At 47.6% G+C, this 24,811-nt stretch overlaps 1 protein-coding gene across 1 annotated transcript in view; it reads right to left on the bottom strand.

The window, feature by feature from the left end:
- Positions 1-24,811, bottom strand: part of PLA2G6 (phospholipase A2 group VI) — an 840,871-nt gene that overhangs the window by 271,290 nt on the left and 544,770 nt on the right. Inside the window, exons 9-11 of the mRNA XM_069652989.1 lie at positions 4,169-4,303; positions 3,393-3,486; positions 2,303-2,466 (exon numbers count right to left, since the gene is read on the bottom strand). Coding sequence (XP_069509090.1) covers positions 2,303-2,466; positions 3,393-3,486; positions 4,169-4,303 — 393 coding nt within the window. The remainder of the gene's footprint in view (positions 1-2,302; positions 2,467-3,392; positions 3,487-4,168; positions 4,304-24,811) is intronic.

Genomic DNA, 24,811 nt, shown 5'->3' with positions numbered 1-24,811 from the left:
CAAGCAGTTCCAATCTGCATGGGTTCACCAATACCTGAGGAGGGCACGAGTGTGTGATCGGAGTGTTGATACAGAGGATAGGCTGTCCTGTTCTTTCTTTTCTCTGAATTCCATTCCTGAATGCGGAAATCTATCTGCAAAACCAATTTCAACAACTGATCAAAGGAAGGTGGTCTTGGAACTCTGTACAGCTTGTCTTTTAATTCATGAGTTAATCCCCTACGAAAAAGAGTGAAACAGGCTTCTTCCGGCCATGCCATTTCTTGTGCCATTTGCTGAAAGCGTGTTATGTAGTTCAATATATCCAGATTCCCTTGTTGGACGTTGAACAGGATCTCTTGGGTAGTGTAGGTCAATTCCGGTCAATAAAAATAGGCTATGAGGGCTGTAATAAACCCCAGAAAATCGTTTAGAAGAGGGCTATCGGCTGTTACCAATGGGGTAGCCCATGCAAGGGCACTGCCAGCAAGTGGGTGATCACAAAGCCAACTTTAGCTTTATCAATCTGATATCAGGTCTGTCTAAAGGAGAACACCACAGTACAGGCGTCTAAGAACTCCTTTAATTATTTGGGGTTGACAATTAATTTTTCTGCCAATGGCTCGGCTGACAAGGTCCCCAAAGGTAAGGCGTCTCTAGAAGCAAGCGCATGCCGTAAATATGCATTTTCATTCTTTATAGCTTGCATTTCAGTGCTTACGTTCTGCACTGTGGCTATTAATTCATGCATCTGCACCATCATTTCAGATTCTAGGCGTTGCAATCTGTCACATTTGCACCTTACTTTGCTAAGTTTGGTGGTCCTGTCCGGATAGAGAAAAAGTCTGTCCTTCCATGGAGCCCAAGTGTACCCTGAGGTAACAGGGAAGAACACTGGGGCTCCCTTGGAGGAGCAGCCCAAAAATGAGGGGTAAAACTCGAGTAGAGAAAAAAAACCCTAATCCAGGATGAAAAGGCGACAAAGTCTGAAGAGGCAGTTGAAAGATGTAGACAGCTGTGTGCAAAGAGATGGAGGAGAGGATACGGACAGGCTGCTGACAAGGACTCGTAGCAAAGGAGGCGCGGAAAGGGAATAGGACAACTAGGGAAGGCAAGTAGATACAAGGGCAAAGAACACGGAGTGTAATGCAACAAGAGGGAGAAGTTGCGACACAAGGCTCACCATTTGTTGGTAGGCTTTATGTGATCAGCTTCAGAGTGCCGAGTTTCCGGAAAGAGACATCAGTTGATGCGTGTTACGTGAAGCCATGATGGAATAGTTCTGCTTGGACCTAAAGGTCCGCCATCTTGAAGTGGGAATGGCACGCCGCCAATGCGCCCACATGGACCAGCAAGAGAGACTCCTAACAATGTTACTATGTAAATGCTCAAAGACAGTCCTGCCCCATGTGTGTGGAGGAAAGTGCTGGCGGTTGGTGCCAGAATTGTGCAAAAGGGAAGATTCATATGGTGGCTTGGACATGCGTAGGTCCTAGCATTTTTGTTCATTGAAACTGCTGTTCAGAGTGCTCTGATTCCACCCCTTTCATATGAGTGACATCTCAGGTAAGGGGGAGGAGGCCAGAGAAACAGACAAAGTGAGAAAGGGAGTAATATTGAGAGGGAGTCCTACAAGACTCTGATAGAAAAGAAAGAGGATCGCACACACACAGACACCTATGGAGAAGAGAGGAAAGGGTCTTCAGAGAGAGAGAGCTAAACTCATTCCAAATAAGGCAGGGCTAACAATTGTCAATAGTGAGAGATACCTACAGAGAAAATAAAAAGGGTAAAGAGACAAAAAGAGGGGAAGGTTACTGACAAGGAGGCAAGTCTGTCCTCACATGCACAATTAGGCAGTGTTGTAATCGCTCAAGCTCCAGGAGTGTCCCCACAAATCCAGTTGGAAGGTGCAGTGTCCCTGTATAGGCAATTGCCAGGTACAATGCCCTTGTATGTGCAGGCAGGGAGGATGTGCAGCTCCTGTACACACTCAAGGGTTCCATGTGTACACATGCACAATCAGAGGCTATGCACAATAAAGGACACTGTCAATGTTGTGTGATATATTTGTATGTACAAGTAAGGGAGCACTGTAACCTTAAATGCACTATCACAGTATGCTGTGTTTTTGAAAGCACAGCTAGGATGTGGCTATTGCATGATATTCAATAGCCATTTTATCCGAGCATGCAATATCCTAGCGTGCTCAGTTATGGGAGCGGTGCTCCTCAACAATCAGGATATGATGCATATATGTTTTGGCAGTTATGTAGGTATAATGTTCTTGTGCATGCAATAACAGGGACAGCGTAGTACTCACCGTGCACAATGGCCAGAGCCAAGATTCCCCCTGTGCTGGTCCCGGAGACCCAATCAAAGAGTTCCCGTATGGGCCGACCAGCTTCTTTCTCAATAGCGATGAGGAGCTGAATCAACACAAGCCCCCGAATGCCACCTCCATCCAGGCACAGAAGGCGATCCTGTCTGGAAAGGAGAGTGAATCATAAGTTCAAACTCAGGCATTGATCAGCCAATCACACCCCTCTTCTGCCAGACACCAACAATTACACCTAATAACCAGTCAGGTTATGTACTGGTGGGAACATACAGACATCAGTGCAGATGGCTAGTCACAGTATTATAGTCCCTAAAGTTCTAGCAAAATTAGACACATACACACTAGTGCAGCATTGACAGCCAATGGCCAGTCCGAGAGAGTGAAGTATTGGCTAAGGTCCAGGAGGAAGCAAACAGATACAGCACCAAATCACAAATCACAGTTGTGACAATAGCCGAACTCCGGGGTCAGTCATACGAAAGTAAGTTTGTAACTCCCACTAATCAGTTACAAAGAGGCACTAAAGGAGGTACAGGGTTAGTCGAACACACCAGTATAAAAGTGACACTCAGTAGCCAGTTACCGTTTAGCATTAGAAGATGTCCGGCAAAATGAAAGCGAACACCAAAGAAGGAGTGACTCCTTGTAATCAGTCAAAACAGAGCCCTAACTCAGGTCCTGGAAGGAGCAGAGAACAGGGACCAGTGACACCCAGTTGTCATTCAACATACAGCTTTGAAAGTGATACCTACAACAACAGAGTAAGAGTGGAGTGACAAAGTGTCAAGTCATGGTATGGCATTTGTATGGCACTGTAGGAGGGAGATGTGCATCAGTGATATCCAGTTGTGAATCATAGCACAGAGTCAGCTGAGGTGCTGAAGAATGCAAACAGACACCTGCACAGAAATAGCACTCAGTGGCCCGTTACAATCAGACACTGGCTAAGGTACTGGTGCAGGAGTGAAGAAACATATGCACATATGTACCCATGGGTTGGGATTCTATTCCATTTTGGGTCTTTATAAAGAGGCCTCTGAAAACACATGCCCACTCTTCCTTCTGCACTTACTGCCTCAGCCCGTCACCAGCCGAGTCCATGGAGTCCCGGCTTATGTTCATCATAGCACTGAGGCCGGTTGCGATGTACACAGCATCCTCTATACCTGCAAAAGAGAAAGAACTGAGCAAGTCACTGGCACAAGCAACATGATGACCAAGCTGCCATTGCCACAGCTAAGGGATGAGAATGTACACAAAAATATCATAATTCAAGACATTGGGGTGAGTTTGGCGGAGTGGTTGAGGTGTCTGTGTGTTTTAAAAGGGTTGTACCAGGGATATGTTAGGGAATATTGGCTGCTTCAGGGATACTTTATGTGTGGTTTAAAAAACCTACAGTAGATGCATGTTTGGTGTGTGTGTGACTTAACAACGACTGCACTATGATTGTCGTTATTAGCATATGGGTAGGTGGATAATTTGTTTTCATTGATGGGGATTTACATATTTTCAGTGCTTTGAAGTTCACCCTCCAGTACCATGTATGATCGTTGAGAAACTTTAAGGGCTTTGTAAGCGTATCAATGTGAACAAACAGCACAATGGCCAAAGAATCTCCACTGGGTTTCAAGCAAAGTGGCTTAGGTGTATGGTCAAGGCATAATGGGAGCCGTGGCAGGACTAACCCACACACAAACACACAAAAACACTCCACTCCTAAAACAAAAGAGAGAAATTAGTAAGTAGGAATACACAGTGCCAACCTAGCGGGAAGAAGAGTTGATAGAATAGCCCATCGCCCTTCAAAATAAGCAAGAGGTGGGGGCAAGCAAGGAGAGGCATTACCTATGCTGCTATTGCTGCTCCGGGAATCACGGGCATAGAGGGTCGTGGGTGGCTCTGGGGAGGCAGGGCTAGGTGGGTAGCAGCGCTTAGCTCCTACACTACTAAGCAGGTTCAGCAGCACCTTCCTGTTGGCACCTTTGGATTTGTGGGAGAAAGAAGCACATTACAGTCACCAAGGGCACATGGACAAAGAAGCATGGACCCCTCTCTGTGTACATAAAATTTGGTCCAAAACTATACCTTTTAAATTAGATTGTATTTTGTGATAATGTAATAGGTTGAACAAGTTACCTAAAAATATGCAGTAGCGAAGAGAGACTAACATACGTAATAGGGTTGGCCTAAGAGTAGGGTTAAGAAAAAGGCAATTACTTACCTTAGTGATTAGTCACTTCTTGTCCATATTCCCCTTTCCCCCATACTTTTGGCATGCTATCCCCATGGAAGGGGCAAGACTGAATCATGTGGCGCAGCAGCATTTAACTTCAAAAAGCAGTGCTGGGGCACGGAACCTTGGGTAGGACCTCTCTCTGCCATGCTGCTGGCTACAAGTGCCAATCCTTAAACCAGTGCAATAGGTTTTGACTCTTGTTAGAGAGGCTGCAGGGAATCGAATATGGAGGAAGGGAGACTATGGACTAGGAATACAGTAGTTAGTCAATGCAATGAGCAACATTTATGTGCTCCTACATTCCATACCCTTTCCTTCATACTTATTGGAGATTATAACACAGTAGAAAATATGAGGGTGCCAATCCGTCACACAATATCCTGAAAATGTAAAGATTTGATACATTTTAGGTATACATGCTGCAGTGGATTGTTTGGTTAAATTGGGCATATTCCCCAGAGCTAATATCCATGAGTACCTGTTGGCAGAATGAGAGAAGTGTAGCCCATGTAGCTACCATGCAAATGTCCTCCAATGGTACATGACTTTGAAAAGCTATTATTGCTGGTTTGGCCCTTATAAGATGTGCATGTTTAATTTAGGAGAGCTTTTCTCTGACCGTAGCACTGCAGAATTCAACAGACTAGTTTGAGGAATCTGAAACACGGTATCCCCCATTTCCCGTTTCTAATGAACCCAACATCCCCCAGGCCTTTGTAGGTTATTACCAGTCCCTTCCTTATCCTTTTCATAAATCATCTCCCAGTGAACAGCAGTCCGGTACTGGGACGAGGAAGAGACACCAGAGCCTTACATTCTCTCTTTGTAGATTCTTACTCACACGAACACCACTTAGGCACTGAGACGAGGAGGCCACCATTAACACAGAAGACAGATTGGAAGAAGAAACATGAGCAGCCGAGTTGTTGGACTCATTGGCCCTCATTACAAGTCAGGCGGTGGACCATGGTGCTATTAGCACCATGGTCCATGCCAGATTCCGCCATGGTGGATGGCGGAATTACCGCCCCATTCCAAGGTGAGTGGGGCGGCAATTCCCCATTCACCAGTTGCCCTTCCACATCCCCATTTTTGCACCATAGGGCATAATGGGGATGGGGAAGGCGCTAATTACGGCACCATAAATTACGGTGCCGTAATTAGCAGCAAGGTCGCTTAGCGCCTTGGACTTTAACGCCTGCAAAAAGCAGGCGTTAAAGTGTGAATCAGGCGTTAAGGGTTTAACAGCGCCGACGCTCTTTACGGCGCTGTTAACCCCTTAACACCTGACTTGTAATGAGGGCCATTAACATGAAGCCAGGAACTTTAAACATAGCTCAGCTGAGAAGCACAGGAAGAAGCCCAAAGAAGAGCACGAAGGAGTGTTCCAGGCCAGAAGTCGTGGCAGCAAGAAGGCACCTTCCCAAGATGCTGGGAGGTATAGAGTGTGTCTCGGGAGGATAGCTCAGGGGAACATGCTCGCCTTCGACACAAGACGACACAGAGCAACACAGGTTCGATCCCCAGGTTCGCGCTTAGAAACCGCTGGGTATTAAGCGCATTATAAATAACAAATCATATCATATATATCATATCCGGTGCAGAGAGCGAGAGGGGCTCATTGGCAGTCTGAGGCGGAGCTGAGAAAGCAGTGGGCACAGAGCGATGGTACTGGGAGTGTTGGAGGGACTCCCAAACTCTCACAGGTGCAGGACTGCTGACTGCAGTTCACTGGAGCTCAGAGGTAAGCAGCAGGGAGGCAAGGAAGCCGTGGAAGATGCTGTATGCCAGAGGGAACCAGTGTGAGCAGACCACGAGCACAGACGATTCTCTGGAAAGCCGCAGAAAGAGGAAATCAGATCGTGAGAAGTCTGGTGAGTCTGTCTGGGTGAAAAAGGGGCCCCAGACATGGTGGATGGGCGGTTTAGTGAAAAAGACATTTCATTTTGAATATCCAAATAGAATATAAAGAAACAAATGTGAAAAATTAATGAACATAACGAGAAGCCGTATAAGCAAGCATTGCCAAGAGTCAAATAAGCAAGCATTGCCAAGAGTTAAAGGAATGGTTCGGTGAAAATGTTTTATTGTCCCTAAGGGTCAGCCATGTGTTTTTAAGCATAAGTCGCTCGATTTTAGAAAAATTTCCTATCGACCTTACCCGAGTTTTCGTCCATTAAACGCACGCGAAAACAGGCATCAGGGCGCTGCCATTTTGTGATAATCCTATCACTTGCCACATTGCCCTGGCTGACCTGCTTTTGCGGCACTAAATCATATCCCCTGAGCCTGACATTATCAAAACATTCATATTACCCGCCTCTTTCCGTGACGTTACTGTGCTGCGTAGACAAACGCGCCCAGTTGTCTTCTACGTGAGTTCACACAGAACCCGGAAACCAACACAGATCAACTCACAACACAGCGTGACACAATTCAGAATATGAAACTGTACTTTCAAATCAAACAGCAACACGGTACATTTGGTAAAGTACATTTATTTAACATTAAATGTTTATAGAATATTCAGCAATTGGCATATTAAATCGGAATGTCATTTTTTTTCTTTTCTCTCTATCCGCAAATCCTGTTCCGTTTTATCGTGAGTCACGCGCTGTTACTTTATGGTACACAAGGTGTTGGTTTTCCTTAAAAGAAGCACTTTGGTCGCACGGTGAACCGCAAGGCTGTTCCATCAACTAGGCACTAGGCCAGCGTAAAGGTTGATATGTTGCTTCTAGCCGCTAGTACCGCGTAAGGGCATATGGGCCCTTGGCGATCGTCCCATAAGATCGTCAAAGTGGTGCAGTGTTTTACGATAAGCTGCAGCTGGCGGTTGAAGAAACCATCTGCCGGGGTCTGAAACTGGTGGCAGTAGCAGTAGGGTAGGATATACCTGTTTTGAAAACATAAAAATTATAATTAGTCTTGCCAGCCGATTTTATTAATATTATTCATTTTATTTATTACGTCCGATCTGAAACTATTTGCTTTCAAGGATAGTGCAATGGAGTATGTTTGGCTCTAAAATCAATGCGAAAACTAACGAAATAAATCGAGGTTAACACACAATGAGAAACGACTGTTTGTCTACATGCGTGTGAAATGTGGACCTGCATGCCCATGTGCCCGGTACAAAGACGATCCCACAAACGTTTTACTTGCTCTTCATTCATTCATTCATCCATTCATTAATTCTTCATTCCGGTATAAAAGCGTCTAAAGAGTTACTTACATTATATTTGCAATTTCTATTGTGTCTCTGCCGTAAATCCCACTGTGCTCTTGACAACGATTTTTCGTATACTGAACTAACATGAAACTCGGTCTAGTTTCAGAATTTTCTGCCTTATCGTCTTTTACGTTATTGCACCCCTCCTTCAAATGAAGTCCTTTCGGCATGGTCCCTGTCTCTCAAGGTCAAAAAACAATAGAACCTTACACTGCCAGTGTGAGTTGTGGGCCTCTTCAGGCCGCCAGCTGAAAATCAAAGCCGCTGACCTTCACTCTAAACGAGCATACATTCTTACTTTGCAACATCCCGTAGTAAAGTCATCTGTGAGAACTTGAATTTTCGAATCAATCTATGTACTAGGCCTCAATGTGCAAATGTGAACTGGCTTCTCTCCCATCTGCAACGGCTCGCTTGGCGTGTTCTGAGGCCCCCAATTTTGTCCTTGTTGTCCGCGAGCTTTGCAGCCCTAGAGAACCATAACTATGGAGACATTGACTTTTTGGGGGAAGGTCAGGGAAAGTATAACGTACCCGAGGAGTTGAGTTGAAAGTGAGATTTATTGTTTGTTTGTTTTATTATTTGCAATACGCAAGCCTTGCAAAACGTAGTTACAGCAACAAAAATATATACATACACATATTGACAAGGTCAGCGATATGAGGTGAATAGAGAGAGAAGTCAAACATGACACCCAGGTAATTCGCCACCCAGGATGGTGAAGGGAGGGGTTAGGGTTAGCATACTTTGTATGTACACTGTACAATAACATTTATTTACAAAAAGACAATCATATTACAATTATTTAAACTGGGATTTGTACTTCACAACCAGCTCTGCTTTGGGTGGACATGGCACAGTGGCAATGTTTGGTGGCAATGCACCAGTGCTCTGCACAGAAACGTTCAAAATTCCATATCTGTGCTTCTCGAGTACAGCAACAATAAGGCTTTTTACAAAGTCGAACTCCATTTCCTCATAGACTGGTTTGATGACCCATTGCTTACTTCTTTTAGAAAACACCTTAGTGTAGCGAGGCATCCTTACATTACCCGTAGTCGTAGATTGTTCACGGCAGAGATTCTCGTTATGGGACAGCAAGTAGAGTCCTATGTTTCATGCTCTGTATGCTGAAATGCAAGCGCTTTGGCCTGTACTTTAGGCACATATTGTGGAACACCTCTAAACTTCCTGTGTGACAGAATTCTGTCAGTCCCCTCAAATCTCGAAAACAATCTTCTCAATGGCTTTGTGTGTCGGTGAAGATGGAATCAACCACTTCTTCTTCCTTGACTCCTCTGGGGACAAAGGGCCATGTTCACATTGATGGAAATGTAGGTTTTCTGACCAGCGGTGAACGTTGGTACAGTGGTGCATCAGTGACCGCCATTTTTCAAGTAGTATTTCCACATACCCTTCACAAGTTTTGGAGCTCCACCAAAGATGATTGCTGATAGACTGGGACCACTGTGAAATACTTTCCAAACCTTTTTTTTCCCCTGCAGCCGAGATTTTCTTATTGATTGATTTAGCAAGATGCCATACATCAAATTGATGTTTAATATGTGGGAACTGCTCTCTAATTGTCTTGGCAATTGAAACGTGTCTGTCCGTGGCTATGAGGTCGATGTGCATACCCCTCGATTGTAGATATTCCACTGATTTTATAAATCCTAGTTTCTCCATGGCCACTGAGGATGTACATTGTGTTACCTGCACGACTACCGAACTCACAATTTTCTTACTATCCATGTCCTGAAAGTGGTAGGTCCAGTACTTGGCAGAAAATCCAGGGCTGTCACACTGTCCATCGCCGGCTAGCCTGAATCGTTTCCCTTCAAATGTACTTGCTAGAGACAATTGTTCAATTTTCCAAGCATCACTAATGGCTGGAAACAGATAATCATGTTGGTATTTGTAGTACTGCGTTTTAGAAATGAAATGAAGTCCCACAAACTGAAAGAAAGACTAACTTTCTAAAACTGGACCCACTAAAAAGTGATGCAGCTGCACACAGTAAATTGCCTGCTGGCAGCTTCCCCAGCATCAGTTGTGTAGACCATGAGAACGCATGATTTAATCTACAGGCGGCATGTATTTTGACGTTACTGCCTTGTTTTTGACGAGTCACATGAATCAACGGCCTCCGACATACTTTCCCTCTGACGGAATGCCCACATTTCAGCATACTTATAATATCCATCAAACAACTGTCGAATACTATGGCGGTCATTACGACCCAGGCGGTAAGTACACCAACTTTACCACCATGGTGGATGGCGTATTTACCGCCCCATTCCAAGGTGAGTGGGGCAGTAAATCCCCATTTCCCATTTACCCTTCCCCATTCCCATCTTTGCCCCATAGGGCATAATGGGAGTGGGGAAGGCGCTAATTACGGCACCGTAAATTACGGTGCCGTAATTAGCACCAAGGCGGTTTAGCGCCATGGATTTTAACGCCTGCTAAAAGCAGCCGTTAAAATTGGAATCAGGTGTTAAGGGTTAACGACGGCGTTAACCCTTAACGCCTGGGTCGTAATGACCTCCTATGTATTTGCCCTCTTTCATTAGACTGTCATCCGGTGTCACACTTGTTTCGGACTGCATCGTTGAGGACATTTCACCACAACTGAAAGAAAGATCGCCGATATCAGGTTCTGATGCATCGGTGAATGCTGCTGCTGGTTCATTCTCTGTCATTTCAACATCTATTACCTCAACATTGATGGGAGAACACAACATTGTCGACAGCTTTTTTGGTGGCAATTTTTTGGCGGGTGTAGATTGTGTGAATTGATCTGCGACTACTTCCGAGCTATCCTCAATACATTCAGTATCATCTTCTTGTGGTGGTGCAGTCGCACTGTAGCAATAGTCCATTACAACTTTACTGGATTCTCCGGACACATTCATTTCATGTTCTGGCCATTGGATATGAGCATCTCTAGTCTCAACACGCGGCGTCTGAATTAATAGTTCCTCCATAGTGTAAATGGTCTGGCAAACAACATCTCTCATTCGCTACACTGTCTGTGTATGTATAGTTCGTAGACCCACGGGTAACTACAGGACAGATTGGAAAAGGGATGTTCAGTTTAAACACAAGATAGAGTATAGTACAATTGACTGGAAAAAGCATAACATAGTCCCCAGCACAAAGAAATTCTAAAGTTATGAACTGTTTGTAACTAACCTTATTTTTGTTTCTTTTCTTTGCAACTTTCTTGACTCGACCTTCAACATCTGCACGCTGTAGCTCTGATTCGTTTCCGCATCTCTTCCCTTCCTCTTGCGCTGCAACGACTATATTTTCTGTATCCGCATAGAAAGCACGGAATGAGGCTCCATCAACTCCCTGAAACATAGTACTTTCATTTCTATGTATCACAATATTGATAACATAAAACACACGTGAGGACGAACACACAGGTACATCTTAATAGCTCAACACAAATTAAACATTGTGTAGAACAATCAAACGACAAGTATTCGAGCTCTGTTGACCTAGTTCCATGGAACTGTCAGTATCCATACCTCTGGCTCTGCATGGACTGCCATGAATGATTGTATTGGAGAGGAGGCATCAGCAACTCCCTAAAACACAGTACTTGCGTTAGTATGGTTTTCAATATTGTAAACATAACACACACTTGGGGTCGACGGCACAGGTACATATAAAGAGATAACCACAAATGATGCAGTGTCTAAAAGAATGAAGGAATATTTAAATATGATCAGATTTAATCGACTTATTTCTCCGATTTCTTTACATCTGCATCATCTAAATGGGATCTTGTGGTTGTAGTGGAAGCTCCATCGTCTCCCTGAAACATAGTACTTGCGTTAATAGGGAAGAAAGTATAGCAAATGGAATCACGTTATATGATCACGCTCGATGGAGCTGCCAGTATCCATACCTCGTGCTGCTGAAGAATATCTGTGGATGTTGTAAATGTGGTGCGCACTTCCGAAAGCTGTTGCGCCGATTCGTATCCGCATGGTCCCGCTTCCACTTCCCCTGGAATTACTTGAATGTCGGGCTCCGCATCAAGTGAGTGGGTTGACGCTTCAACAACTGCCTGAAACATAGTATTTGCATTAGTAAGGATTACAATATTGAAAACACAACACACACTTGGGGTCGACCGCACAGCTACATATCAATGGCTAACCACAAATGAAACATGGTGTAGAACAATCAAACGACAAGTGTTCCAGTCCTGATGGTCAAGGTCGATGGAGCTGTCAGTATCCATACCTCGTGCTGCTGAAGAACATCTAGGGCTGTTGTCAATGTGGTGGACGTTTCAGCATCTCACTGAAAGACAGTACTTGCATTAGTATGGATAACACTAATTATAACTGAAAACAAACACCCGAGGACGACAAATGAGGTGTATATCAATTGGAAAGCACTAACCAAACAATTGGTAAAATAATCACACGATACATAAAAACTATTACTTGACATGCATAAAACAAGTCTGTAGCGGAATAGCCAAGTATGATTACCTGATACGCGCTAGAAGTGGTTGATAACTGCGGGCACGTCACGGATGTAGAATGTTCTTGCTTCAGATTCAGTGGATAGTCAAGCAGTTGTAAAGGTAAGTTATTGTTTGATAATGAAATGCAAATATTAAACAATTGCCATGTAAACCGACAGAATACTTGAGAATAATGCTATTTAAAATGCGCAATATAGCACAGTTCCCTGTGCCCATAAATAGATTTCCTTTGGGGGTTATAAAATCAAAAAATAATTTATTGATAAATGTCATTATTCAAAAAGCTATACACTCATATTAATATCGAAAGTATTACAAGGGACACAACACCTAAAATATCAATTAATCCATTCGGGTACCTACACACTACCGCAAGGCCTAAAGCTAAATCCGGACACTTGACTCACCAGTGGCGGAATGTGGACGAATAGAGTTGGAATAGCGTTTGCAAGCAATTTTTGTGTCGTTCGCTGTTTATTCTTCTTTGTTACCCAAGATGTGGCGTACATGTTCGAGGAAAAGTGCAGGCTGCAGATGCGGTATCGATCACCCCTCTTGTGCTCAAAGACTTGCTGGACTCTACTTTCAAGCTCTTCCGGTGGATATCCACAATGTCTGACCCATTCTCTTATTCGATCAACAGTTTTAGGGAATACATGCATTGTAGTGTCTTCAGATTTAGCATGGGTCTTCGAAGGGCAACCGCTAATCGAACAGGCAGGCATTGTTGAAAATTCTGAAAAGTAAATATCAAGATTATTATAAAACCTTGATGAATAAAAATGTCATAAAAAAGTAAATGAACCATACCATGTTCAATGCAAGGTTTGTTTTGGTCGCCGGAACTATACCAGTTCATCATGTGCGGCTTAGTATTTGCATAAGTTACAGACATTTTTTTAAATGATGTGACTAAACTCTGAACATGTGACTCGTCCCTTGGATGTTCTGTCTTGCACGAGAAGGAAACATGCTTACATTATAAACTGGACCCCCGAAGGATGCAATTCGGTGACAATTGACACAGATGAAAATAAATAGATCTATTGATAGCATAACAATTGAAACTCAAGTCAATAGCAATGAGACCAATGACCATAGCACTATTGGGTACTGTAATCGCAAATAGATAGAAATGTAAAAATGACCGAAATATGACTAGGATACATGGCCTTACCTTGACCAACAAACAGTTGGATTCAGCAGGCCGAGCAGTATGTTGCAGGAGAACAGGTAGATGGCCACAGGTAGCACACTGACGAGTTTGCTCGAAGCGGTCACAGATAGATCGACGACGAGCAGATTAGCATAGATCTCAGTGTTCTCAGGTAGAAGGCTCAGGAGTTGACTTGCAAAGCACAAAGATGTTCTCATGAGACATATCAAGTGGTTTATAAAGTATTAGAAACACGGGTGTGTTTGTGAATGAATGACGTGTGTATGTCGTGGTATTATGTGGTTTACAGGGTGGCGGCCTGCCCCAGGGGAGGCCTGCCTGGAGACACGGGGTCTGACGAGGCCATGTGAGCGATGGCCCATGGGCGTGGGATACCTTTTGAAGTGTACATGCTGTTTGGCACCTTGGCCGTTTGCGCCCGTGCCAGCCCCCCATGCCAGCGCTCATCCCCGGGTGCGAACCGCCTTTGATAGAGGGGGGTGGGATGGATGGGCCTGGGGCTTGCAGATAAGGCACAGGAAGACTGCTGAATGGAGACACACTTATGTGGATTGCAGGGGGGCAGCCTGCCTCAGGGGAGGCCTGCCTGGAGACACGGGGTCTGAGAAGGCCATGTGAGCGATGGCCCGTGGGCGTGGGATACCTTTTGAAGTGTACCTGCTGTTTGGCACCTTGGCCGTTTGCACCCGTGACAGCCCCCCATGCCAGCGCTCATCCCCGGGTGCAAACCACCTTTGATAGAGGGGAGTGGGATGGATGGGCCTGGGGCGTGCAGATAAGGCACAGGAAGACTGCTGAATCGAGACACACTTTTGTGGATTGCAGGGGGGCGGCCTGCCTCAGGGGCGGCCTGCCTGGAGACACAGGGTCTGAGGAGGCCATGTGAGCGATGGCCCCTGGGCGTGGGATACCTTTTGAAGTGTACATGCTGTTTGGCACCTTGGCCGTTTGCGCCTGTGACAGCCCCCCATGCCAACGCTCATCCCCGGGAGCAAACCGCCTTTGAAAGAAGGGGGTGGGATGGATGGGCCGGTGGGCGTGCAGGCAAGTGTGTGGGAGCGAGGGGCCATCAGGCCCCTCTCATCCTTTACTTCTCAGTAGAAACTCGGACCAAGTGCCTCCAGTAGTGGGTTCGCCCCTTGCCCTTATGTGATGTTAACTTTGGTTGACATTCACGTAGATGGGACCACTGAGCAGGACACGGGGCATCCATTTTTGTACCCCCTTTCCACTCCATCTTGGTGACCAGGCCTCACTGCGCAGAGCACATGGCCCCCACCCTCGTTCCCACTCTGACTGGAAAACTCCAGAGGTATTTGCAACAGCTAATAAATGTAACACATCACTCTTCCTCTGAGATCACTGTCCTGCATGTGAACCAGCCTGAACTAAGCACATAGCTCGTTCATCTCCACAAACGTGTCCTTGCCCACGCACCCTCGCCAGTGGAAACTTACTGCCATTCTGACCCTGTGTCCCTGCAAAGTATTCTCTTCATGTGCCAGACCACTGACCACGCCATGATGCCCACCTAGCAGATCCCCAACTAACATTAGACCCCTACTGCAGTATATCATTGCCTATCAATAACAAATGCCACATACCGGAGATTCTTGTGAGCACAGACCCACACTTCAAACAGTGTATTATAGTGGTCAAGACCCTTAACCTAAGGCCTGTATAATCCAATGTTAATTGATAGTATAGATATATGTGTGACTTTTATAGAGACATAACCGACTGAAAAAATTTGAACAAGTGTTATTTAGTGCATGCATTATTGAGAATATATTATGTTAGCTTAAATAGTGACCACCTTGCTTCACAGCGACCTGACCTTCACCCATTCGGAGCACAGATGTCTGACGTCCATCCTTCAATGGAGACACACTTGATTCATTTAAAAAAATCGAAACAACCGTTGTTAAAATATATGTGGTGTTTTATTTTGTATCTTATTTTGATGAAACAAAAATACAAGACTTTACACATTGTACAGGTCAGGTTGCAGCACAGCGAGAGAAAATCCCCTGTACTGACCGCTGTCACTTGGGAAAGTTTCTCTTATGGCACGAACGGCACAGGCGGGTATTACTCTTCGAACGCATTGTCCAAGCCTCCCGTGAAGCCACCATGTAAAGGAACGATAGGCCACCAGCCTGTAGCACCTGTGAAAAGGAATGAAACAAACTGTTTTTAAATGACCAAGATAAGTTTAATAAACGTTTGTTGTCAATGACAATTCTTGTAACTAATGGCATTCTGCTCAGACAAATGCTTTCTACACACTGCACACTATTGAACGACTTTCATGCGTTACACTGATATGTATATGTAATTTTGGATATAGTAGAAGACCATGAAATAGGAGTGGCATGACAAGCAGAGTATACTTACTCGTTACTTGGATTACGAGGATGAACAGTTGCGAAGTTCGTGCATAAGCACCATCATTATCCTCAACACGGACCGTGTGAGGCAGGCTGCCCTGAAGTCTGGCAGCTCGGTGATGCATTGCGGTCGTGGCTCGTCTTCCGAAATGTAGGCCACGCATCCCAAGTTTTCACAGCAGCAGCAGTCCTCATCCTCGGTTGGCATTAGCTCGCACCGATTGCATGTGCACCAGGTGGAAACACCGTCCATGCGACTAGGTCCAGGCTCTTCAGCTGTTGAATCGTCCTCCTAACTGCCGTCCGAAGACCCATCGTTTTCGCGTGATTCCCTTTCCAGTAGTTCCTCCTCGGTATACTCGGGCTCGTACATGTAGGGCATTATTGTCGCCATTGTGTGTTAAACTAAAATAATTTATAGCGGTGGTACTGTTCACACGGGCTACAAGCAACGAAGGTAGCTGACCAGAGCACAGAAACGAGTCACAGAATACTCAAAGTAACACAGAGAGGAATGGAATCGAAAATCTGCTGCTGTGTGTTGTGAAACGGTCTGTTGATACTTATTGAGGAAAGAGGCGTCCTGCCATTTACATGGTGACACATCATTAGCTGAAGCGCAGCAAATGTTGACACGAGACGTTCTTTGGCGTTGTGAAATGGGCGGTACGCGTCTGCTGATGACAGGCTCAGGGGCGGGGGATATGATTTAGTGCCGCAAAAGCAGGTCAGCCAGGGCGATGGGGCAAGTGATAGGATTATCACAAAATGGCAGCACCCTGATGCCTGTTTTCGCGTGCGTGTAATGGACGAAAACTCGGGTAAGGCCCATAGGAAATTTTTCTAAAATCGAGCGATTTAGGATTAAAAACACATGGCTGACCCGTAGGGACAATAACACATTTTGACCGAACCATTCCTTTAAATAAGCAAGCATTTCCAAGAGCCAAGAATAATTGTGCAAAAGAAATATGACGACAACAAAGCCTGTGTGCAAGAGAAACCTGAGAAAAGGGCGCCAGGTGCTTTAATCAAGAAACCTGAAACAGAGAATATGTTTACTAGCAGGCAAGTGTACTGGGAAGTTTATGATGGATTGTATAACAGAATTCTAACAGTAACTGAGTTTCCTAGCAGGAAAGTGTACTGGGAAGCTATGTTGGCATGACAAGTGAAAGCGCCTCAACAAGTGAATGCTGACAAAACAAGTGATAATAAAGCTTCAAGGATGCCATAAGGATACTAAGTCAAGCCTCACTGTGAAGCTGAAACTGTGGCAAGAAATCTATGAAACAGATCCAGATAAGGTGTGTTGGTTGCATGACCTGGAAATTATAAGTTACTCACCATAGTGACTAACGTACTCTTAGTCCATAGTCCCCTTTCCTCCATACTGTATGGGCGTCCCTTCCAAGGGACGGGAGACGGAATCTTTTTCACCAGAAAAAACCTTCTTCCCCTTTAAATATAGAGGCGCACGGGGGTGCGGCCCAGGGAGCATATGCTGCCCTGACTCCGCCATCCGGCGCCACACCTCAGTCCCCATTAACGCGTCGACAATAGATTTAACATTGCCTAATGACACCAGTATTATTAGGGGGGAGGTTGGTGGGACGTATGGAGAAAGGGGACTATGGACTAAGAGTACATTAGTCAATACGATGAGTATCTTATAATTACTCTTACGTCCCATCCCCTTTCCTTCATACTGTATGAACGATTACAACTGAATGTAGCCCCAGGGTGGAGAGGAGACCCTCCTTAAGCAAATAGGTTCCTGACGACCGCCTGTCCAAAGGCCGCATCAGATCTAGAGCCAGCATCCAAACAGTAATGCTTACAGAAAGCCGAGGGAGAGGCCCAAGTGGCCGCCCTGCTTATGACTTGCCAAGGGACATGGCGCTGGAATGCGATGGAATTGCCTTGGCCCTGAATGCGTGGGCATGCCTGTTGGCCGGAAGTGGCTTGTGCTGGCCCTCGTACGCTTCTTTGATAACAGAGACCATCCAGCGGGATATGGAAGCCTTAGAGGCCTGATAGCCTGGTATTGAGCCTCCGAAAGTGACAAACGGGGCATCCGACTTGCGGAAGCCCTTGGTCCTGCCCAAGTAGAATTTTCGGGCACGCCTGACATCCAGGCAGTACAGCACTCTCTGTGCTTTGTCATTGGGATCGGGAAAAAACGTAGGAAGCACTATTTCCTCGTTCAAGTGGAACACAGACGGAACCTTGGGCAGAAATGTTGGGTGCGTCCGCATGACTACCTTGTCCTTGTGAAAGGTGGTATATGGTTCAGGGGTGCCCAGCGCCTGGATCTTGCGGACTCTGCAAGCCAAGGTACGACCGACTAGTAAGGCCGTCTTGATGGTGACCGGCTGATGTCCACAGACGCCATTGGCTCAAATGGCGCCCAAGACTATGTTAAGGTCCCACACAGGGTGCAGTCTCTTGAGGGGCGGGTAGATCCTAGCGAGACCCGTCAGATGTTTCTTGACTATAGGGTTGGAGGAGGAGAAAATTCCCTCCTCCAAGTTCCTGTAAGCCCCAATGGCTGCAAGGTATGTGTGGCAGGTGTCCACCTGCACGCCTGAATGAGCGAGGTGCGCCGAAAAGGAGCGCACTTCGTCCAAAGTGCAAGCCAAGTGGTTGATACCCTTGGAGTCTGTCCAGTGGCAGAATCTGGTCCATTTGCTTTTGTACTGGGCCCTGGTGGCTTTGCTCCTGGCGCCCTGTATGATCTCCAGATTGGCCTGTGAGAGGCTAAGGTGCCGAAACGTTACCTGCTCAGGTACCACGCTGTGAGGGCTAATTTCCCTGGGGCAGGGTGGATGACTCTGCCCCCCTGCTGCGCCAGAAGATGTGCTGGGCCCATCGGAAGGTGAATCGGGGGCACCTCTGAGAGGCTGAGAAGCTCCGAAAACCATGGCCTGGATGGCCACCATGATGCTATCAGAATAATCGAGTCGGCGAGACTCCTTGATTTTGCAAATTACCCTGTGGATCAGGGGAGTGGGCGGAAAAGCGTAGCCTTTCATGCCGGTCCACTGGAGGTGAAGTGCGTCGCCCAGAGAGCCGGGGCCCTGACCTTGCCAGGATGCGAACTGGGGACACTTCTTGTTGTGCCAGGTGGCAAAGAGATCCACGTGGGGGTGACCCCACCTGTTGAAGATCTCCTGAAGAACCAGGTCGTTTAGCTGCCACTCGTAATTGTCTGCTCCCAGCCTGCTGAGCCTGTCCGCTTCCAGGTTGGATTCCCCCGGGAGGTGGACTGCCGTGAGGTAAATATCATTTTCTAGGGCCCATTCCCACATGCTGATCGCCAGTCTGCACAGAGGAGGGGATCTTGTGCCTCCCTGCTTGTTGACGTAGTACATGCTGGTCGAGTTGTCTGTCTGGATGAGAACAACCTTGCCCCTGAGAAGCGATAGGAATGCTCTGAATGCTAACCAGATGGCATTCAGCTCCAACCAATTGATGTGGTATTCCTGCTCCTGTCGAGTCCAGGTGCTGTGGACTGAGAGGCCGTCCAGGGTGGCTCCCCAGCCCTCGAGCGAGGAGTCTGTGGTGATGGTGGCCTGCGGGTAGGGTGGCCGAAAGGGCTTGCCTGTCCGTAGGTTGCAGTCCCTGGACCAACATGTTAGGTCCGGGTGGAGAGATGGAGGGACGTTGATGATCTCAGATTGAGAGCCCCTCTCCTGGTTCCATGAGGCTGCAAAGTGCAGCTGAATCCTCCTCATCCTTAGTCTTGTGTGCGTAACGGCTAATAGGACGGCTGCAAGTAGACCCAAGAGATGTTGGTACCACCATGCCGAGGTTACCTCTCTGCTGCGGAAGTGGGCGGTGGCCCTCTTGATGGCTGAGATTTTGTCCTCCGACTGAAAGACCTTCTCTGAGCACGTGTCCCAGATGAGGCCCAGGAAGGTCAGACTCTGCGTGGGCAGCAGCTGTGACTTCTTGCGATTGAGCAAGAAGCCCAGATCGTGTAGTGTGTTCATAAGGGAAAGGGAAGAGTGGTGAACCACTTCCGGAGATGTAGCCCTGATGAGCCAGTCGTCGAGATATGGGTAGATGTGGAAACCCTGCGCTCTGAGGAGGGCCGCAACGGCATTCATGAGTCTGGTAAAGAACCTGGGGGCCGAGTTGAGGCCAAAAGGAAGGACCTTGCATTGAAAATGGTAGCCCATGATCCTGAACCGTAGGAAAGAATGATGGGACTGTCCAATCGGGACGTCTAGGTACGTGTCCTTCAGATCCAGGGAGCACATCCAGTCTCCCTTGTCTAATGTCTCCGCTATAAAAGCTGACGTTACCATCTTGAATTTTTACAGGGGTAAGGAGAGATTGAGCGTGGAAAGGTCCAGCACAACTCTCAGGCCCGCATGGTTCTTCTTTTGAATGGCAAAAATCCTGGAGTAAAAGCCAAAGCCTCGCTGGGAGGCTGGGACTTCCCCCACTGCCTGACTCTCTACGAGCGACCGGATTTCCGCCAAAAGAGTTGCTGTCCCAACCTGTGGGAGTGGTGGAAAGGAGGGAGGAGAGGCTGGGATAGGACTGCTAGGTAGGTACTCTGTGTATACTATGGATCCAGGAGTTCACGGAATTCTGGCGCCAGAACTGTGCATGGACAGCAAGCCTGCCCCCCACCGGAGACACGTGGACCCAAAGGTGCGTGTCATGCCTTCTTTCCCGCGAAGGCTGACACTAAGGAGGGGGATTGGAAAAAGCCCTTACCCCTCCCCCCCCCGCCTTTTTGTTGCTTGCGCCGGCTCTGAGACGGCGAGCGGTCAGGCTGCCTGGGTTCCTAGTAGCCACAGAGCCCTCAATATGTACGACCGCTTTCCGAGCGCTGCTGAGATTGGGTGTATGACTTAGGCATGGTCTTTTGTAAGAATGGATAAAGACTTTCTCGTTTGTGAGCTGTTTTTCTTTTTGTCCAGCTCCTCATCTGTAGAGGAGTGGAAGAGGTCCCCCCCTCAAACGGTAGATCTAGAATGCGCTCCTGGATCCGGGTTGAATTTTGTTGCCCGGAGCCAGGCTGTTCTTCTCATGTCCGTGGCAATACAGATGGCCCGGCCTGAGGTATCGATATAAGTCACTGTGGATTCCATGAGATCATGCGCCACCAGCTTGGCTTCAGCTAGCCCTGCCTTAAAGGGTGATTGGCTCTGGTTGGGGAGTTCCGGGAGGAAGTCCGCAATTTCCCGCCATAATCTTTGGTTGGCGGCAGCCAGTATGGCATCTGTGTTGGCCTAACGAAGATGCAAGGATGCATTGGAATAGTTTCTTGCCGTACCCCTCCAAGATCTTCTCCTCCTTGCCTAGCAGCACCGCAGAGGAGGAGGCTGAGGACAACTGAGGCTTGGAGTATAGTGATGCTTCAGCAATCACTGAGGAGTGTGGCTGAGGATGGGCCAAGAGCAAGAGTGTATCCCCCTCCATCTGCCTGTACTTGGCGTCCAGGCGTTGATTGACCGGCTGGGCCGAGTGGGGTTTGAGCCAGCCCTTCTTGGCCCGGGAGACTACATCGGTCTGCATAGGAATCCCAGATTTAGCAGAGGGGCGTCGTATGAGGACTTCAGCCAGAACCCCCTCTGCCGGCTGCTCGACCTCGGGTTGGGGCAGGCCCAGGTATTCCGCCAGACCAGCAAGACGTTCGTGGAAGGCCCTGGCTGAGGATGGCGTGTCCGGATCCTCCTCCTCATCCATATCCTGCAGATCTGAAGGATCCTGTGGAGGAGGAGGAGTAGTAGTTGGTGCCGGAGGCTGGGTTACAGAGTCCGCGGCCAGAGGCTGAGGAGGCGGCGGAGGCTGCGGTGGAGCCCCCTGTGGAGTCAGCTGGGGAGCCGGAGGAGGTGGCTGCACTGGGGCCTGGGGTGTCGCTTCGGCATCTGTGGTGCCTCTAGCATTGCGGGGAGGACTTCCCTGATGGCGTCTTTGATGATAACCCCCATATGAGATGACTTCATGAGGCCGAGGAACTTCTCTAAGAGCACCTCCTCACTGGCGAAAGAGGTGGCAGGGGGTGCCGACGGGGTAGCGAGGAGCTGCTAGAGCAGCTGCATACCCTGTCCATATAGACGCAAAGGAAAGCTGTCCTGCGCAAATGAGGGGTAGACTGTAGGCCACGTACCTGGTTGAGGCCAGTCCCACCTTGACACTCGTTCTTCTCCGAATTCATGAAATGGCGTTGGACGGGTGCATCTTTCTGGCGTGGCAGCCATTTTTCAAGCTGCCTGCCACATGCCTGCGACGTGGTGCTCGGCCACTGGGCCCGGCCTCGTCCAAGACTCTTGCGTGTGGATCACAAGGCCTACCCTGCTCCTTTGGCCTTGGCCCGGTAGGTGTGACACCGTCGACACGGGGGTCGGTAGAGCTCTGTTTAGACGCCCCCTCGGACGTATTGCCGGTATTAGGGTGTAGCCCCTCGGCCATGGTGCCGGTAAAAGGGCAGAGCCCCTCAGGTGTAGACCTGGTAAAATAACCTGCCGGTCCCTGAACACTGCGCCCGGGAGGATCTGAGGATCCCTCGACCTGAAGGCCGGTAGCTGAAGCAGCCTCGGTACACGTGCTGGTAGAAGGACCTGACCGGTCCCTCCCACATGGGAGAGTCCCTGGGAAGGAGTCTCCCTTGCGGGGTGCGCTGAAAAATATCGGCCCTACCTTGGGCCTGGTTCGATGCTTCAATAAATTCTTGAGATCCTCTGGAGGCGACCTCTGGAAGAGCGACCTCCACCTGGCTAGTCTGATTTTCAGCGCCTTCGAGGACAGCGAGTCACACGCCGAACATGATTGTCAACCATGATCTGGGCCAAGGCAAAGTTGGCAGAGGGGTTGGGGGTCTGAAGTTGGGAAGACCCTGTTGCAGGATGGACACCTGCTGAATCCTGTAGAAGTCGGCATGCACCGGGGAGGAGCGTGACGCCTGAGGACCGAGTACCTGAATGATAGATAAGACAAAAAAGACAAAAGAGAAGAAGTATCCGCGCGTGGAATTACATGGCCGAAGCCAAACCCAGGAGCACTGGTGAATTCGGCCTGTTCCCGTCGACGCGGAAAAGGGGACTGGGGTGTGGCACCAAAGGGCGGAGTCAGGGCAGCGCATGCACCCTGGTCCGCACCCCCACGCGCCTCTAAATGTAAAGGGGAAGAAGGTTTTTTCTAGTGAAAAAGGTTCCGTCTCCCGTCCCTTGGAAGGGACGCCCATACAGTATGGAGGAAAGGGGACGGGACGTAAGAGTATGGAGGGGACCGTGTGGTCTGACAACTATACCTAGACTGAATACACCCACCTAAGGAAAAGCCACTTTGTGATTGTTGTGATTGAATAAAGGAAAAACCTGTGTGAACTGAAATTGAGGAACTGAGCTTTATATTTTGGAACACTGAATCTTCATAGGAATTGTGTTATTTTGAAACATTGGAAGACTTGAAAGTTTGGGGAAGGCCTCTTTGGTAGCTTGAACAGTTTAATTGTTTGAGAAGGGAGACCCCTTTAACACCCAAGAGCTGGAAGAAGCTCTGAACTTTTATTCTGAACACTTCTCATATGATGCTGACATTCCTACATATTGCATGCAATTAGATGTGAGGGCAAGTATAGGTTTTGGACACAGACAGACATTTGCTTTGTACTTCCTGACACAGACTATCATTAGTTTCAGTTAAGTAGGGAAATTCCAGCTTAGCATACGGCAAGTTAGGCCTTCTTCCAACCTTTTCTTTAATTTTCTTTTTTTAAACATGTTTATTTTTGATCGACACACCAGAGCACAATACATTACATCACATTATCCAATTACCTGAAACTTAATACTACTCATGGACCCCCTTCTCTCACGCCAACCCCGTAGCCGCTTCCCCTCAGTCAACGTCCCAGTTTTGCCCTTGTATTTGTTGTGTCGTCTCCAAGCCCCCAGCCCTCAGAGCGTTTACCACCGCCTGTGGCTTGAAAGTTAAAGCTGGATAACACTGATCGTAGTCCATTACTGGGGACCAAATGTTTGTGAAGCGGTGAAGAAGGCCTCTGTTTGCCGCCGTAATCTTTTCTGTGACAAAAACGTCCCAGAGCTTCAGCCACCATAGGATCATTAGGGGTCCTTCCGGAGATTTCCAGGTTCGTGCCACCGTGATTTTAGCTGCCAAAGGTAGGTGAGTAAGGAGGGTGGCTTTTCTGCCCGATCTTGGGTATACAGGATCGTTTCCGGCTCGAGGGGCAGCCTTATCCCAGTTATGTCCGCAATAGTGGCAATGCATTGGGTCCAAAAACTCACTATCACCGGGCAAGACCACCACATATGGAAGAACGAACCCTGAAGGCCACATCGTCGCCAGCAGTGCGGGTCCAAGGCTGGGTTGAAGTGACTCAGTCTGAGGGGTGGGTAGTACCATCTTAGGAGGAGTTTATAGGCACACTCACGGTTAGTGATGCAGAAGGAAGAGGCCCGCGTACGAGACCATATGTCCGACCATACTTGATCTTCTATCGGATGTTCTAGATCCGTTTCCCATTTGTTCATGTAGGTAGCTCTAACGACAAGGAAATTTGTCTGCAGCAGCTACTACATCGCTGAGATTCGCCCTCGATGTGGGGGATCTGTGATTGTCAGCTCTGTTGGGTCCAGGTCTCAAGTCGCAGCCTCGCATGTCGCTGGGTGGGAACACCAATGTCGTAGTTGTGCATATTGAAATCTGTCCGTTTCCGCCAGGTCAAAGGAGTTTTTGCATTGTTCAAAAGTGAGCGGTCTCTTCCTCTCATAAAGCTGGCTCAGGGAGCTAAGGCCACCAGCGATCCATTTCTTAAAGTTCGCTGGATGAATCCCTGGGTAGAAAGCCAGGTTGTGAAATATCAGAGAAGCAGGGCCTAAGTCCCTGGGAATTCCTCTGTGTTTACGTGTCCATTCCCAGGCTTTTATAGTCTGCTTGGTGGAAGAGAGGATGGACAGC

This window comes from Ambystoma mexicanum, chromosome 3q (genome assembly GCF_040938575.1).
Source record: "Ambystoma mexicanum isolate Mex_15411 chromosome 3q, UKY_AmexF1_1, whole genome shotgun sequence".
Classification (NCBI taxonomy): Eukaryota; Metazoa; Chordata; class Amphibia; order Caudata; family Ambystomatidae; genus Ambystoma; species Ambystoma mexicanum.
This window is presented reverse-complemented; position numbering and strand designations above follow the sequence as displayed.